At 37.9% G+C, this 18,491-nt stretch overlaps 1 protein-coding gene across 2 annotated transcripts in view; it reads left to right on the top strand.

The window, feature by feature from the left end:
• tyro3 (TYRO3 protein tyrosine kinase) overlaps positions 1 to 18,491 on the top strand; it is an 83,317-nt gene that overhangs the window by 31,449 nt on the left and 33,377 nt on the right. For both annotated transcript variants that reach the window (XM_008104326.3, XM_008104332.3), the window contains exons 4-9: positions 1,933 to 2,103; positions 6,146 to 6,232; positions 9,296 to 9,411; positions 11,913 to 12,090; positions 12,584 to 12,726; positions 15,427 to 15,571. In XM_008104326.3, coding sequence (XP_008102533.1) covers positions 1,933 to 2,103; positions 6,146 to 6,232; positions 9,296 to 9,411; positions 11,913 to 12,090; positions 12,584 to 12,726; positions 15,427 to 15,571 — 840 coding nt within the window. The remainder of the gene's footprint in view (positions 1 to 1,932; positions 2,104 to 6,145; positions 6,233 to 9,295; positions 9,412 to 11,912; positions 12,091 to 12,583; positions 12,727 to 15,426; positions 15,572 to 18,491) is intronic.

The raw sequence follows: 18,491 nt of genomic DNA, 5'->3' as shown, positions 1-18,491 counted from the left end.
ATAGTTACATTTTCTATGATTTTCAAGCTGTAGCTATGGAATAATTCCCTGCCTCCATCCTGATTGTAAAAAACCCTGTTGATATCACAGTATGTAGCAGAAGTCCTCTTTCCCACAGATTGTAGAAAAATAATTTAGGACAAACTCTCCTTCTCTATTATTTCATTGTTAACTTATTTATTATGCTTAGCATTTTAAATGCATTTTAAATATACAGCTAAAGTCCCAAGGGGAAGGTTTCCAAAGAGTATATAATTATTGTCCCATTTCATATTAACAGCTAATGTCTTCAAGAGTTAGGCATCTTGTGTTTTGGGAACATTTCTTAGGAACTATTACTGGGATATTAGTATCTGTTCTACTGATTGTCCTGAATTAGTTTCAGTATCTCCCAAGCAGTTACGGGGGAGGAAGTACAGCCAAGCTTTATGTGCATATAAGACAGGACAGTAAATCAAATAGAGATATAGGAGATGCACTTGTCTGGAAGAATTTGTGTGTAAGGGAATACGCAAGAGACAAGTCAAGCCAGTATCAAATTTGAGAGCCAACAGGATAGTCAGTCAGTCCAAGATTCAAGAAGTCACTGGAGGTATTTGCCAATCCAAAGTCACAGTTGCAGGAATATGAAGCAGAGTTGCAGTTGTTTCCAGCACAAACCATGGGCCAGAGCTGTTTTTTAAACTGGCTCCAGCCACCTGACCTTGATTAAAGATGCTTCTCCTTTTGTTTGGCAAGAAGCCTTCATGAACGCCTCAGAGTTTAAACCCTAGACTTGTGCCATAACACTAATGAATATATTGGTCTTGCTGTTTCTCAGATCTATAGATATGTATATCACCACATAGTAAATGTGTACAAGCATTTAATAATATGATTTACACAGTACAACAGTAAAGGAATGGTGTGAAACACTTTCCCTATTTTTTAACAAAAATGTTTTTAACATATAGCTCCAGTGGCTGTGTTGAATTTAAAAATCCATTAGAACCTTAGTTAGGTATTCCTCTATTCCATTTCAAGGTCAAAACCTGAGATCTAGGGACAGCTAAGGGGTAGCTCCTAGTGATATCACAGAGCATGATCATGTCATCAGGCACAATACATTAAACATCAAGCATGGCTGCTCAGGGCCTTTCCACACTGCCATAGAACCCAGTTCAAAATAGATAATGTGGGATTTTATACAACTGTGTGGAAGGGACTTCAGAGACATCCATTTAACAAAACAAAAAAACCTACCAAGTGTAACAAGTAGGGAAATGTTTTTTTGTTTTTGTTTTTTCGTTTAGAAATAAAGTTCTCCAAGTTCTACATTAAAATAAGAAAAGGAAATTTGGCCTGTTCGTTTTTAACACTTTGCAGGTATTGTTTTTAACAACATATGGGAATTATATAATGAATGTTGTTCAAGTGCTTATTTGAGCTGGAAATGAAGCTTCCTAGCTTGGTTTTGCATAGTTTTCCAGATGCTGATTTTATCATGTGGGAGTTATAGTACATGCAGTCCCCAAGTTATAAAAATAAAAGGGATACTCAGTTTGTGTTCATTTCAAGTCAGCACTCTCACTCTGAAATTTCTCTCCTATGTACCTGAGGACCACAAAAAAGAGGGCCAGGCTCCAAGAGTCAGCGAACCCTGATCAGAAAATCTATAGAAATAAACTTTCCTGTTCCTCTGCCCTCCACCTTTCATATTATTATATTCTCTTCTTTAGTAACTGAGACTTCAATTCAGCTAACCTGTGCTTTTATTCCATAGAAAAGATATAAATATACCATAAGTTGAATAAGATCCGGGTCTTGATATGTTGTTGAAAGCCCTGGCAACCAGCCTTCTGTACAATATGAAACTATTATAAAAGAAGGAAAAACTCCAGGTGGTTTAAATGAACACTTTCCCACTGCTAAGGTTATGCTTTGTTCTTATAGGTGTTCCTTACTTCACTGTTGAGCCGGAAGATTTGTCTGTTGTCCCGAATACACCTTTTCATATGGTCTGTGCTGCTGCTGGCCCACCTGAACCAGTTACAATTGTCTGGTGGATGGGTGATTCCAGAATAGGGCCTTCAGATGTTTCCCCCTCCACTTTAAATGTGTCAGGTAAGGCTTCCTCATAGGAAACATAAAACCACCAGGAAGGACTGCTGTTAAAGAAAAAGTTGCATACTGCTGATGTTATCTGAGACTGTGTCCCAAAGTAAGTACAGCACTCAGTATACAATATCAGTCCCTGAAGATAGATATCTCTCTCAGGAGTTTCTATGGAACTCAGGTATCTACTGAAAAGTGTTTTTAAAAGAAAATAATACAAGAAGATGTAGTCATAACCTTGTTTGTGTGTAGGATGTTGCTAGAGATGGGCCAAAATGTGTTTAGAACTGGTGTTGCTGAGTGGCACAGCAGCCAGCAACTAACTCTCCTTTGTAACACTGGAAGTGAGTTCAGAAGAGGGGGGAGTAATTAATTCCTTCTCTTCTGAAATAAATTCCAGTGTTACAAAGAAGAGAGTAAAGGTTTTCCCCAGAAGAATCAGGATTTGGTTTATGGAGGAAATACACTGTTTCCCAGCAAATGTTTCTGTCTCATAATATCCTAAACAAAATGAAAATTGGTAGCTTTGTAGACTGCCAAACAGGATTCATATAAGACCAAGACTTTCCAGATTGAGGTGCACATAGCTAGAAAGCTCTGAGCTGCCTGTGCTTTATTTTATGGCTATTTTGCTCAAATTCTGAGAAGGATTAAAATTCCTTGTGCTGGAATCTGTTTCCCACTCTCTCTCTCTTGTATTCCCTTGGCTTTGCACATTGGTTCTTGTATCTGAAGAGAAGAGGGTGAGCCCATGTATGCTTTCACTGTGGAACCTTTCCTGAGCAAGCAAAAACTATGACACATATTAATTTTTTAAAAATAGCTTGCTTCAGCAGGAGAGTATCAAAATGTTCAGAGAATATAACAGTAAGCCAGGAAGAAAATGAGGTGCATCCAAAATTGTAAGAAGTCAGCAGCTTCACATTCAGAATGTAGATTGCTTCTTTTTTAGAGCAGAAACTGGATTTTTCTGCTTGCACCTTGAAAATATGTTCAGCATTATCACAATTTTAAAATAATAATAATAATAGTACTTTTGTATTTTTGATATGTTGTCAGTTAAATATATCACTCCTGAGAGAATTTAAGATACAAATAAAGACCTATCTATTCTGGCAGTCCTACCCAGAGAGTTTTAATGATGAATTTTAAACTTGCATTTTATGCCTAATTTTTGTTTTGTTTATTTTAATATGTATTTTATGGAAATATGTTTTAATATATATATTTTACAAAGTGTTTAAAAATGATTGCGTGCTTGTTTATGTTTTATTAATGCTGTAACCCGCCATGAGCCATGAGGAGAGGCAGGCAAGAAATACAACTATAATAATAATAATAATAATAATAATAATTATTATTATTATTATTATTATTATTATTATTATTTTATGATAAATTTTCAAATGTATCTTGCTGTCAACTCTTTCTAATCATCTGCATGTTCAAATGAAAATTATACAAACCTTTAACAGTGTACCAATACAGACTCAGCTAGTTTTGAATTCTAGTCTATTGTGGAGCCAGCTAAAGTCTAGACAAGGATCGTGGTAGTTATGGTTTTACAAGGTCTTTAGCCTTCCCTGCCAAAGAGTGCTGGCGCTTCACCAAATTGCAGCTCACAGAATTCCATAGCATTGAACCATGACAGTTAAAGTGGTGTCAAACTGTGTTACTTCTACAGTATAGATGTACCCAAAGTGTACATTATATTGATTCATTTGCCTGCTCAAGTTAGAGTTATATTTTGAAATATGAGAATAATTTTCTGAGTTTCTTTCAGTAAACACATCCAACTTCTCATTTTAAGTAACTGTATTTTTGTAGTTGTTTTTATCTTTTTCCAAACAAAATTACAAGTGATTACCTGGAAAAAAATAAATTTTCAGATTATTCCAAGTTTAACAGGGCTGAGCCCATTTTAAGAACCTACCTCTTTCAGCAAACAATAGTTCTCCACTTCCTGTGAGCAGAATGTCAATAATGCTGACTGAGGAGGAAATAACTCATTAAGCTATATCCAGAGGCCTCTTCCCTTATCACTGTGTGCTAAAGGGCAAAGTAAACATTTTGATAAGCATACTTCTTCTGGTCAAGTAGCCTTCACAATCTTATTTAATCCTATAATAAATAACTATACTAATGCCCTGGCAAATTGCTGCTTATCAGAAGCCTCACATGTGGGTTACTTGTTACCACTGCTTTGTTTGGAAGAAGGTCTGGTATTTCAAGGTTGATTAGAAGTTCCAGCATATGAACCGATATTGCTCAGTTTGTGTTTCAAGAACACTCCAGATTCTGGACTAAGAAGCCAAAATGCTTGAGCATCTTGTTGGTGGAGCTGATACAGTACAGTCATCCCTCTACATTTGCGATTCTGACTTCTGTATATTTGATTATTCATTGATTTGATTTAAAATGCTCTCTATAAGAAAATCTAGGCCCTCTAGTCTGATTCTATAGTTACTTTCCTCTAGGCATGTTTGTAAGAGGACATCTTTCTATGAATGTCTAGGTTCTCCAGGGTCAACTTCCATCAGAAGTTGATTATGCAGCCCAACAAAAAATATTGTGGTGTCTTGGTTTTAGGCCTGTTCCTGAGGTATTTGGGGTGCTGATTCAGAACATTGCATTGAATAGACCTCATCAGCTCTAGTTCCTTATATATGGTTATCATGGTTTTCTATGGGTAACTGGTATCTTGCATATGTTCTGTATCTCAAAAACCAAGCTGATAGGGGAAAACTGGTGCCATTTTTGGAATCGGTAGGTCAAATATACCCAGAAACGAGATTAACATTTGAGGCACCAAAATGTGTGTTGGCCAGTGTTATAGAATTGTACTGGAAGACCTAAAAATTCCAATAGAGGTGATCTCTCAGATAATAAAATAGCAATTTATTTGCAGTTTCTCACTTTCACAAGCGTTCTGTGTCCCCACACAACCAAATGCAGAGGGCTGACAGTACTCTGTTTCTTATCTGATATATTCTTTATCCAACCAGCAAGAGACTTAACAGTCCAGTGAATCTACAGCATGGAGGAATCTGATTCTAGGGTAGTGAGAGGAAATCTACCCCTTGGGATACCAATGTAACTGCCGGTTTTGGCAAAGATTGATGGTGAAAAAGTAATGCTGCTGGCAAGTTCTAGTTCTGCTTCTTTTATTGCTCCAACCAGATGGCTATGTCAATAATCAGAAAGTCATTGCATGTACTCAGACACTTAGGCCAGTCATTACACATTTTCTCCAACAAAAGTTGTAAAGCTTCAATGAGGATTTGTTAAGTGCCAATGATGGTGATTCCTTCCCTTGAGTGCGCTATTAGCCTGCCCTTGATAAAATCTTCTCTCCTGTTCTGAGTGTAGGTGCTTACAGGGAGCACTTACTACAACTGAGTCGTAAACACTTGATTTAGTATTCACACACATCATCAAGTTATAGTTTAGTTTTCCAGAATATTATATTTATTAGTCAAGCTGCTACACATTCATTTATCATTACTTTCTGGACATAGAGAGGCTTGCTGACTTTTTAAAAAAGTCACAAGTTTAATTCCGCAATGGCTGTAAATCCTGGTCAGGTCTGTAGCTCTATTGTTGCAGGCATTGCACAAATGCACTAAAAGAGTGTACACAAGCCTTGACATGAATGCCACAAACAATGGTGGCAAGTCCAGCCAAGGACTATCAAGACAACACAACAATGAGAAAGCTAAGACTCAAACACACTTTGTGTCTGCATCACACAGTCCTCCCCCATCTCCTTTTTCATATATTGCAGAATGAGCCTTGCCATGAACTCTTCTGTGCTAACATTCTTCCTGTTTTATAAAAAGAAAATCAATTGACTTGTTAATTACATACAAATCCTTGTGATTTTGATCCGCTTCGATTTCAGCCCCCAAAGTTGCATATATAGACTCTGAGCTCTGTGTCAAGTATAATTGAAATTCAGCTTGAGGTTGAAGGGAGGGGGGTTATATAGCAGGTTTTTGTGCTCCTCTCTACTTCAAAACTTCCCTTTTCTTTTTTCCTGGCTCATCTCCAGGTATCAATCAAAGCACAGTTTTCTCCTGCGAAGCCCACAACATAAGAGGGCTGTCTTCATCTCGGACAGCTACTGTGCATATTAAAGGTGAGAACATCTTTCCTGTCTTTCCAAGAAGGAAACATGTGGAGGAGGAAGGTGCTCTGACATGTGGGAGGCACGCAGAAAGCAAGGAAGAGCTAAGCTAAAATAGTGTCTGTTTTTCTCCTTCTCCCCCGCTCCAACACGCATACAGAACTTCTGAGCTGCTTTCCAACAGAGCTTGCTTCATGCTCACAGCAACTGAAATAATATACTGAGCTCAGTGTTTGGTATGCATGCCCATTTCTCTGCAGCGACATTGGGGATGAAAAAACCCCCACAAGTGGCTCAAGAAAGGAGTGTGGCAAAAGATAACAGATTTTCCTTGAAACGTGTGTCTGAGTTGTTTGTGAAAGGAGGGTGGCCAATGATGAATTCTGCAGTGATTAAATGAGAATATTTTTTAAACCAGAAAACCTCCCCCAACCACCTCTTTTCCTCCTATGCACTAGTCTCTCTTTAGATAGTGAAGAGGAGGAAACCAATCTACATTTCATGTGATTATACTTAAGGAATGGAATAGACTTACGTGATTTACAGCCCACAAACCTTCCATTAAAGCGTGCAATTATAAACTCTCATTTTACAATTGTTGATATCATATTCCTGCTATCCCAAGAAATTGCTGACCATGAGGAATTCACAGGTTCTTTCTTCTAGGAGAAATTGTTGCCAAATTTGAGTTGATTGGTTGTATTACCCAGCATGCAAAATACAAGTAATTCTTGAGTACATTGTTTTTGTAAGAATTCCATTTATTTGAAAGACTAGCTTTTTATTGTACAGAATCTAGTATCTGGTGCAGAATTCAGCACCTTGACAATCTTAGGGCCACACCCAGAAAGTGATGCTGGGGGACTCCTGTTCGAACCCCTGGCTGTTTTCCTGTGGAGTTCTTCAGGGTTCTGTTTTGCCCCTGATGCTATTTAACATATACATGAAACCGCTGGGACCAGTCATCCAGAGTTTTGGAATTCGGTGCCACCTATGACACCCAAATCTGCTACAGCTTACTAAAAGAAGCTGTCCTGACCCTAAACCAGTATTTGTCATCAGTAATGGACTGGATGTGGGCAAACAAATTGAAACTTAATGCAGACAAGACAGAGGTACACCTGGTCAGATCAGGGAATAGGGATCCATCTTGTGCTGGATGGGGTCACACTCCCTCTGAAGACACAGGTTCACAGTTTGGGGTCCTCCTGGACTTGGTACTAAATCTGGAGGCCCAGGTGTCGGAGGTGGTCGGTAGAGTCTTTACACAATTAAACTTGTGCGCCAACTACACCTATTACTTGGGAAGCCAGATCTGGCCATTGTGGTACACACCTTACTTACATCCTGTCTGGATTACTGTAATGAGCTCTACGTGGGGCTGCCTCTGAGGAGTGCTTGGAAACTTCAGCTGGTTCAAAGAGCTGCAGCAGGGTTGCTCACTGGGACTGGCTACAGGGAGCGGATAACCCACCTTTTGCAGCAGCTCCAGTGGCTACCAGTCTGTTAGTGGGAACAATTCAAAGTGCTGGTTATGACCTTTAAAGCCCTAGTCAGTTCAGGTCCAGGCTATTTGGCTCTTCGTATGATCTGACCTGCTGAATAAATAGGGTAATTGAAGTGGGCTTATGGCAGTAGACCACTGGTCTATTTTTGCAAGTTTTGTGTGTTCTGACAATTTAAAATATGAATAAATGAAGATTCAAAAGACAACAGAATTCAAATGACAGAATTCTGTCGTGTTGTTTGTGGTCTTTTCTGGAGCTGATATCATGAGCTTTGCTAGGCAGGCAGTAGAAGATAGTTCCAGAGTCAGTGGCTGCATAAATGGAGTTTCTGAGTAGGAACAGGAGATGATGAGAGTAGTTAAAGGGCAGGATGGGAGAAAACACATGGAGGGAGAAGAACTGGAGTAAATTATCAGAAAGTGAGCCAGCAGAAGGTGAAAGCAAAATGTCTGAAATGACAGCATTGATACTAATAAAAATAAAAAGACGAGACATTGTGTGTAGCTCTTAAATAGAAAATAGATTTTTTTTTCTTCCCAATGTGCAAATCCCGTGTGTCCAACATAGAACAGTGGCAGCCCAATCTCAGTAGAATCTCTACACAAATATACTTTGAGTGCAGAGATGATCTATAGCTCCCCCCTTCACCACCCCCATAAATTCACACATTTTTATTTTGACAGTATTGCTGTTATTTGTGTGCCTTCAACTCCAAATTATGGTGACCCTACCATAGACTTTCCTTGACAAGAGGAGTTTTGCCATTGCCGTTCTCTAAAACTGACAGATTGTTATTTGCCCAAGACCACTCAATGAAGTTTCCTGGCGGGGTGGAGATTCAGACTCTGGTCTCCCAGAGTCTTAGTCAAGCATTTAAACCACTATTCCATGATAGCTATCACTCAATAATGCATCATCAAAGGTGTTTTGGCAATAACTTGTGCTTTTTTGTGTCTTTCAAGCATGTTGTTTCGTTATGAGATAAAGTCAAACTATGACTTCATTTCATTTGAAATCTGCCCTTTCATTACACACTGACTTTATGAAGTATTCCCTTTTTAATTAATGGTTGTTTCACTGAAATGACTATAAAATGTTAGAGCTATTTGGGAGTTTATTTCCCATGAGTTTATTATATTAAATCAGAACAAACTTTTCCAAATTCACTGTTGTTTTGAAAAGCATTTATTGTTCCAACGTTTAAATAAATGGGAGTAAACTGAAGTTAATGCTGCTATGTAAGTCCCACCATAAAAAGAGATATGCCATTATTTGAAAGTTTAAGAAACTTCAAATACCATTTCACAGATTGTAGCAGAATTTTTGAAGTGTTTTTAACAAATGTTCTGTGTTTTCTGTATCTGTGTATCCGTATTCTGAATAAAAATAACAAGTTAGTAAATGTTAATTTGGATTCAGAATGTCATGAGTAAATCACTTCTGTTTACAAAATTAGCAGCCCTCAGTGATCTAATCCAGTTTTCCCCTTTATAGCGTCTGCTCAGTTTTATATTAATACCTTCTCAATTGTGCACATGCCAAACAGTTTCCATTCATTCTATTTCAGTTCTCCCCTTTCCACCTCTCAATGTGACAGTAACTCAGATCACCAGCAACAATGCCAATGTAATTTGGCTACCAGGATTCGACGGGCTTTCTCCACTTCTTTCTTGTACCGTACAGGTTTGTAACACATTATTGCTACCCTATATAGTCAAATCTAACAATTTGGTAAGCAACCTAGTACTTTCCAGATGCTTTAAACTACTGTTCCAGTTAGCCCCAGTATACATAATCAGGTAACTGTTTTGGGCAGGGAAATTTTTTGGGGGGAAATGTTAGATAGGGTTGCCCTGATGTCTAGATTGAAAATTTATTGGGGTGGCAGTAGTGGGCATAAGTGAATTTGACTTGCTTAGGCACAGACCTTGGAATTGGCTTTATCTGAGTTACCCATGTACTGAGCCTAGTTATGTTCAAGCTCCACTACTCTTAATGTTTCCTGCATGGGTCAACTTTTGAAGACAATACGGAAATTTGAATAGTGCAGAGTAGACCTATCAAGGTATTGTGTGGGTATAATGATGGAGGCATATGACACCTATAACTCACCAGCCCCACTATAAAATTCTGGTTTTAACTGTTAATGTATAAAACAACAGATGGTCAACTTCTGTGAATCCAGTGGCTGTTTCAGTTTATACTTGACCAATGCTGTGGCAATAGAAAATAGCGGACCTTCACTTGGGAACATCATGTGCCTATCTTTCTGAATGTTGTAGGACCACCACTGTGGCAGAATTTGCCACCACGCACAGGTTTTTAATGATACAGCCACACAAACTTCAATAGATCTTTAAAGCAAGGTGTATCAAGAGGATATGGCTTGTTTTTACGCCTAGTTTCATTCAAGGAAGCTTATTGGAAGTCCAGTTCTGCTATTTAAAAAGCACTCGTGATGCGGCAGTTGTCCTACTTCTGTTTCAGTGAAGATGCAGGAGAGGCTTTTGGCTATTTCTTCCATAAAATAAATGATGCCTTGAAATGTTAACATTTATCATGACTTTCCTCATGCAGCAGCTTTAGCCTTCTTTCGTGTTTCTGCTCCTGGAACCCTTGACATGCCGGAATGAATTTCCTTCCACATAGTGGAATGCTGAGCTTTGTACAGCCTATTTTTCCTGGTCTGCACGTCCGCCTGTCACCATACAATGCTAATCTGTCTAAGTTCCAAACTCTTCCCACAACCCCTTTTTTTCCCCAGTCAATGAACTGAAGGGGGAAATATAGTGAGAACAATCCAGAGGCCATTCTGTTTGAATGTTCTATTTTTCACAGGTTACACAGCCCTTTTATCCCAGGCTAGGGCAAACAAACTAAATTTTTTGACCAGGTGTTGCATAGTAATATTATTTCATTAAAGAACACTTTATCTGAGAATCACAGCATTTTGGTTTCTCTGTATTCTGATTACAATTTTCAAGTGCCATTGTTCTGTTGACCCATATTTCTGCACAGCAGGCCTCACATGCCACTAGCTACCAGAGTTTGAATGTTTATCATTCTTTAGACCTGAGACAAACAGCCCTTTTTCAAGAGTTGAAAGTGCAATGTGGTCCCTGTTCATAGCTTTGTAGATTTGTAGCCGTTTATAAACTGATGGAATCGCTTTGACTAAAGTTAATAATGAAACAAAACTAATGTTCATATCAGATAGGAAAAATAATTCCATCCTAGCATTTTCAACTCTGTTAAGAATAATAGTTTAAAAATTTGAATCGGATTGTCCTTGAACCTAAGTGAGCAAATGTGTGCCAAATCATAAATCAGCAAGAAGCACCCAATTTTATTTAGTCCTTTCTAAAGCATTCAAATATACAAAAATACAAGTAACTAAAATAGATTTTATTCAAAACCATAGTTGCACCGCACCCCCAAAGTACATAGCAATGGCTTGTACTAATTAAATAAACAAAAACGATAATAAAGCAGGCTGGGAGGAGTTTTGCCTTACAGCAAGTTAAACATTGTAGTAAACAAAGATTTGTTCCTTAACAGATGTAGATAACATTTAGTCACTAAGGCTTTTGTTGATGATTTGATTTGTTTTCAGTGAAGGACAGAAAAGAGTGCTATCATATATTCTCCTCCCTTTTTTTTTAGTTTTAGCCATTTTTTTTTATCATGAGCAAATGATAAAATTGTTGAACAGATGTGGGTTATTGTTTTTGCTGTCTCTAGCTGAATCTTTTTGGCAACTATAAGAAAGAAGGAAATTAAAATAAAATTGATTAATTGCATAGAACAGGGAATTACCATATATTCATGTTCCTCAGCAGAATTGCTTTCATTCTATGGAAGTTTGTATTTGGTACAATAGTTTTTAATATATGGTGAATAACTCTTACTCCAAATCCCTGGGCTTTCAGATTTGATGAAAAGGTTATGTCCACTCTGACTAGAGTTTTCCAGCTAAAATGGAAAAGTATTCTGCTTGCTTTAGAAAATCCTTTGTAACAATTAGTCTTTGTGTATATCAAGATATTCTACAGCTGCTTATATAAGGGAATGCAATTCCCAACAAGATTTCCATTTAATAAAAGAAATTAGTAATTTTATTTTAAATTCATCAAAGTGCATTTGGTTTGTGTGTTCATCTGTTTTTTATTTCCCTTTTTCAACAGGTGGCTGAATCCCAGGCAGAAGAGGAAGTGGTTACAGAAGTTGTCCCTGTTCCCTCCTTCAATAGAGCTTTGCTGGGCTTAAAGCATTCAACCAATTATAGTGTGCGGGTTCAGTGCACCAATGAAATGGGCAGCTCCCCTTTTACAGACTGGGTCAATTTTCAGACCTTGGGATTAGGTAAGAATCTAGTAGGTTGTGTGGCACCAAATATATTGAAAAAGTGTTTTCCTTTAAATCAGGCAGTTCTGGAAGAGAAAAAGACAAATTTACAGTGAAAGAACTCTATTGGTCCTCTGATTAAATTGAAAATACAAGGTGTATGTAATCCCACACGACAGTTTTAAAAAGTTAGGCATGTATTTCCTTTTTATTGTTTGCTCATAGCAAATAGATAATGCGAGGCTGTCCCTAGTTTTGTACAAATACCTAACCGAGATTGCTATTCTTCAGTTTTCCAGCTTGCAAGGCAAGTAAGAATCTTTACCTAGCCAAGACCACAAGAATGCCTTGGCCAGGCAAAGATTCCTAGAACAAACAAGGAAATTGCAGATGGGAGATCTGATTGCTATGCTGATTGCTTGACTTGCAGTTGAGTAATTTTCCCTCACCTCCTCCTTTTTATTTTCTAACAACACAATATTAATTATATTGGGTTTTTTTTCCATTACAGCTCCAAATAATACTCCACAAAATGTACACATTATCCACAGAGACTCTTGCCTGATTTTGGAATGGGAACCAGCAGTTCAAGAAATGCTTAGGGACAATACACTTGGATACAGATTGGAATGGAGTCAAGATAATATAACACAGGTAACAGAGTGAGATCCCTCACGGGTTGGAGTAATGTCATATACAGAAACAGTTCTTAAGAAAGAGGGCCAACTTCTTCTGTTTGCTCCTAGAATCTAAAAGTATGGTTTCCGAATCTATGCAGATCGGAGTGGTCTCAACTTATTGACAATAAGATAATTGTTAAACATGACAAAAAGCTTGAACTGATTTGTGCCTTCCCGTGTAACGAAAATAGCCACATGTTTCCATTATCCATCTGACTTTTCCTCTCCTCCTCTTTTCTATTTTATTCTATCCTATCCTATTCTTTTTTTCATTGTGTCTAAGTTCTAATAGCATTTAAGGTAAATGTTTCCCCTTGATATTAGGTCTAGTTGTGTCCAACTCAGGGGGTTGGTGCTCATCTCCATTTCTAAGCTGAATTGCTGGCATTGTCCGTAGCCGCCTCTAATGTCATGTGGCCTGCATGACTGCATGGTGCGCCGTTACCTTCCCTCCGGAGTGGTACCTATTGATCTACTCACATTTGCATGCTTTCAAACTGCTAGGTTGGCAGAAGCTGGGGCTAACAGCGGGAGTTCTCCCCGCTCCCAGGATTCAATCCGCCGACCTTTCGGTCAGCAAGTTCAGCAGCTCAGCAGTTTAATCCACTGTGCCACCGGGGGCTCCCTTTATGTAACAACATTTACATATGGCCAAATGGCAAGAGAATTGCATTTTAATCTCAAGTGTGAAACTATCAGAGCAACTTGAACAGTTGATCCTTTCAGATAAAGCTGAGAAAGGCTAACAGTGTCTTCTGAATCAATAAAAAGCATCGTACATTGTTTGTCAGAAATTGTTCATTGTTGCCCCAGATTTGCTGAGCAATAGCCTGGGCTGTATCCCAAATTACCAAGGTTTTGAAATGAAAATTCATCTGGGGTGAGAAATGATTTAATGTTGAAGAAAGGTTCTAGAGTCACAGACCTTGAAATGAAAACTGAAAAAATAAAACACAAATTCTTATGAATGATTTTGCATCACATTAGAAGGGTTGGACATATGTTATATTACCACAGTCTGTTCTGGGTCTGATTCTGTTCAACATGTTCATTAAAAACAGGAGAATTCCCCACCCCCGGGCTTCAAAATGCAGATGGCACAGAGCTGGAAGTATTGACTTAAAAGAATCACTTGCATCACCATCAATAGGCTTAATGTAACTATTAGGAATATAAGTTAAAGCACATAAATATGGTGATAATTTTAAACAATACATTTTAAATGTAGTTGCCTAGAATACCTTTTCAGCAAACTTTGCTAGGTACAATTCATAAATACTGGCCAATTCTCTGAATCAGAAAAACCAATGTTCTTGACCTAAATATATACAGTACCTTCTTTCACAGAATCATGTTTTGCACAGGACTTGTTCCTTGTAGTATCACAAGTGAATATTTGCTCCCAATATTGCAAAACATAGGTGTTTTGTGGGCAATGAAGACATAAAACGCTGCCTGTTCCTGCACAAACATGCTTTAAAAAAAAAAGAATAACCTAAAGAGGCTCTTTTCAGATATCACTGCCTAGGAAAATGAGGCAGGTCATGTTTGCTGATAAGATGTCCTCTGCTATGGTGTCCCAACACATAATTGCTTTCCTGGGAAACATCGCTAATGTTGGTGACTTATACATTTGGAAACGACTGCTTTTTCTTAAGCTTTTGAACTTAGCAATAAAGAAGTTCCATCTGCTGGTATTTAAATAAACTTTTCTTTCTTTTGCCTTCCCTACTTCTATGGTTTTGTCAGTGTGAGGTAGAGAATATAGAATAGTGTTAAAACCTAAAGCCATCAAGTCCTATTGTAAATTTTATTTTTGTTTTATGTATGGCTGTATTTTATCCTATGTTAATTTTGTTAGATATCTGATTTGCAGCCTTAAAATTCTGCTTGGTAAGGTATAATATACATACCTTAGATAAATAAGTATCAGATATAAATCAGCTCAATCTAAATATATGGTAAATATAGTATATGAGAACTGAGGGAAATTTTCCTTTTCTTTAAGGGAGTACAGTTTTTGCAGCAGTAATTTTATGTCTATATAAATTAAAAGCGTGTTCTCAGCTTTTTGATCACAGACATGAACATAAAATAATGCCTCAGATTGGCACCAATCCAAAAAAATCATAATGAGCACCTGTCTTCATTTCCACCTGAAGCAAAACAGCAGCTTTGAGGGAATGAGAAACATGAAGCTGGACAGGATTAAAAGGCTAACTGCCAATAGAGCAGTCTATAGAAGAATCCACACACCATTTTGCCATGTAACACAGTTTTTGGTCCAGCCCACAGCATGCAACAGTGTGAAAAGAAACATGCAGAACAAAATATGCTTAAGAAACAAATAGGTTCCTGTGGCTGAAGAAAAGAAGCCGATCCACATGGTGCAGAAAAGGGCAACAAGCATTGCAAGATTAGACAATATAGGGTGCCTCTATACTGTATAATTTATCCAATTTGACACCACTTTAACTGTCATTACTCAATGCTTTGGTATCCAGGGATTTGTAGTTTGGTGAGGCACCAGAAACCTTTAGTAGGGAAGGCTAGAGATCTTGCAAAACCACAACTCGTGGGATTCTGTAGCACTGCACCTTAACAGTTAAAGTGGCTTTAAGCTGCATTAAGTGATGTTTGGATACTGATTCATTTTTTCCATTTTCTGTTTTAGGGAGAGATGGTAGTACAAGACACAAGAGCTAATCTAACTATGTGGAATCCCTTAAAAGACCTTCTGATCAGGGTGTGCATATTAAATTCGGCTGGCTGCGGACCATGGAGTGAGCCTTTATTGATTACAGCGGAAGATTTAATAGGTGAGTTGCATATTCTGAAAGGTTTTTTCCTGTTTCTTTTTTCCCCTTCAAGGAAAATAGTCTGTTGTTATTACTGTGCATGAGATGAGGAACAGTGAGAGTCACTGGTACCATTGTATCCTTCTGGCCATGCTCTTCCCAGTACTCACAGCTGCATGTGCTGCGTGTTTTAACTAAGAGACCAAAGCCAAATAAGGTCAAGCAGTTTAGCAGGAAGAAAACAAGTCTCCCCTCACCCAACCCAAAAGAAACACCCAGCTGCAATGATGAAAACTTATTTTGCTATAAATTGGAGTTGGTTCAAGGAAGTAATGAGTGTATTGTCCAGTATTGTAATCGAATGGAAAAAAAAACTGCGATGATACATTGTATGTTATCCTTGTTCTAAAGTCCAATAAATGTTACATTTTTCCATTTTAAAGAATAGAATAAGACAGCTTGCAGATACGGGTTTTTTTCATAGATGGTATGAGGAAGCTTGTTAGTAGTAGTTAATCACTGGAGGCTATCGCTAGTAGCTCTGATTGACTAGTTGATCTGGAATATCATCAGTGTATATAACCTCCTACTGGCTCCACTATGTTTGATTACAGATAACAGGGTGATTAGTTTTCCCTTCCCTGCTTTGTTATAAACTGGGAGTGTGTAGGACAGGAAGAATTCCAAGGGATGAGATATTTGGAAGGGCAATCCATCCTGAAACCCTGATTTGGGGCTATTACCAATCAAAATTACACTTGTAGGTCAAAGGTGCCCCTCCAGTATTGTCCACTCTTTTTAAAGGTTCTTTTTGTTGTGATAACCCAACCACATTTGTTTGTATTGTTATCGTGTAATTTCAAGTCTTTCCAACTTATGAGGCTCCAAAGGTGACCCTATCGTGGGGTTTCCTTGTCAAGATTTGTTTAGAAGGGGGTTATCTTTTGCTTTCCTCTGTGGCTGAGAGAGAGTGACTTGCCCAAAGTCACCCCGGAATTTTTCATGACTGAGTGGGATTTAGTCAAACACTAATACCACTAAACCACACTTATTCCTCACCCGCATCTTGGGAAAGATGCCATTCCAAGATATTTGCAAATTAAGCTTTATTTTTCTTGCTACTTACTTATGCTACTACTTACTTACTTACGTGATTCCTCGTTGTCCAAGTATGATGGCCTTCCAAGTGTGTTGGAGGTGGATATGTAGGTACTGTAAATTTACTCAGGGAGCCAGCTCTACTTGTGGCTGGTAGTAGAGTTGAGCCATTGCCACCACCCATCCCCACTCCCCAACCCCCTTAGATGGGTGTAAGACTGAAATAATTCAGTGACTCTACCATTTACAGCTATTTGTATTCTAAAATCAGCTGTTTATTCCTTTGTAAACCATGCAGTTTTTCATGGCAGAAAAAATACAAAGAAGAACATCTACGCAATAGAAAGTGTGATTCACCTAAATATATGGAGAGAATTTGAAAATAAAACTCAAAATGTAGCATACAGTTTGATGCACTTTAGCAATGTTAAGCATGCCAACTGCTGGGTTATGACTGAAGCATCTAGAAAAGTAATTAATTAGAGTCTTCAACCTAGCAAAACCTTGAATGGCAATGTGTTCCCTAAAATCTGACAAGAATGCACTAATAACAAATAACTTTACTTTGTTTAAACAATTACTCATATTAAAATACACTGTGCTCCCTCACTCTATTTTGGCCAAAGGCTCATTGCGTCCAGACAGAAACCATATCTAATGGAGTATGAAGCCAAGCCTATAAAAACTTGTAAATAAGGCTCCATTGTGGAAATGCTGAGTAAACAAAACTATAGATCTGTAAAAATAATGAAACTTTGTGGTAAGCCTTGTGGAAAATAAAAATGGCTTATTTTCCAGTAGTAACAAGCTGGTACTGAATAGGCATTTTCTGTGTTCCCTCTGTGTGTGAAATATCTGGGGCAGCTTGTTAGTGTCTCCCAGTGTATGGGTGGGGAAGCTTATAAAAGCATTTAATGGTGCTGTTTAGGGAACCACTTGCAATCTCATTTGAAGCACATTCAGCTTGGCAAGAAGAACAAGGATGAATTTACAACGCACGTTAGGGCAAATGCTCCAAGACCTCAGTGGTAAAGAAACTGGTGTTACTGGCCTTGTTGTACTCTCTCTCACACACACACACAAGTTTCCTCTACTGTGATGGTTTCAACAAAGAAGTACTCCCAGGAAGAGGAAGGATGTGGGATCTGTTTCTCTCAACGTTTCCTAAAGATTGAAAGTATTTCCCACCCTCCCTGACCCCGTTTCCAAGCTAGGAAATGAAGCAACATGTGGCATGTTGAGGATGCTGCATAATGCCCAGATGCATTACGTCTCCCTCAGACATGTAAAAGGCTTTTACTCAAAGATGTCTACTCTTGATCTGGCAATACTACTAAGCCTGGTCTTCTGTTCTCCCTACCTTCAGTATATACTTTGAAATTTTTATACACAAATGATAAATAGTACTACTTTTTAATCTCTAATTCAGGGTATGTGCAACTTGAAATTATATGTTTAAAATGGCACAGAACGTGGAAAACAAATTTTAAAAGTTTTAAGTGATAGACCAGGAAGTATGTGAAACTTTCACACACCTATTTTTTAAAAATATGCACACATGCCAATTGTATGCTTTCTCTCTATGGTCTCTTTATTCCATTAAAAAATAATTTGAATGCAACATGTATGTCATCCTTGGTGTATTTCTTGAAAAAGACAGATTGGCTGCTTTAGTCCCATTCATTTTCTGTTTTCCAGAACTTGTTTCAATTTTAAGATCTTAAAGGATCTCTAAATATATAATTACATGCATAATTTAGAGGAATACAGATACTATATGATTATGAAGAAATATTGTATAAGGATCCTGAAACAATATTTCTCTTCACTGTAAGATACTGTA

This window comes from Anolis carolinensis, chromosome 1 (genome assembly GCF_035594765.1).
Source record: "Anolis carolinensis isolate JA03-04 chromosome 1, rAnoCar3.1.pri, whole genome shotgun sequence".
NCBI classification, from domain to species: Eukaryota; Metazoa; Chordata; class Lepidosauria; order Squamata; family Dactyloidae; genus Anolis; species Anolis carolinensis.
Note: the sequence above shows the minus strand (reverse complement) of the source record. Positions and strands in the feature narration are given on the sequence as shown.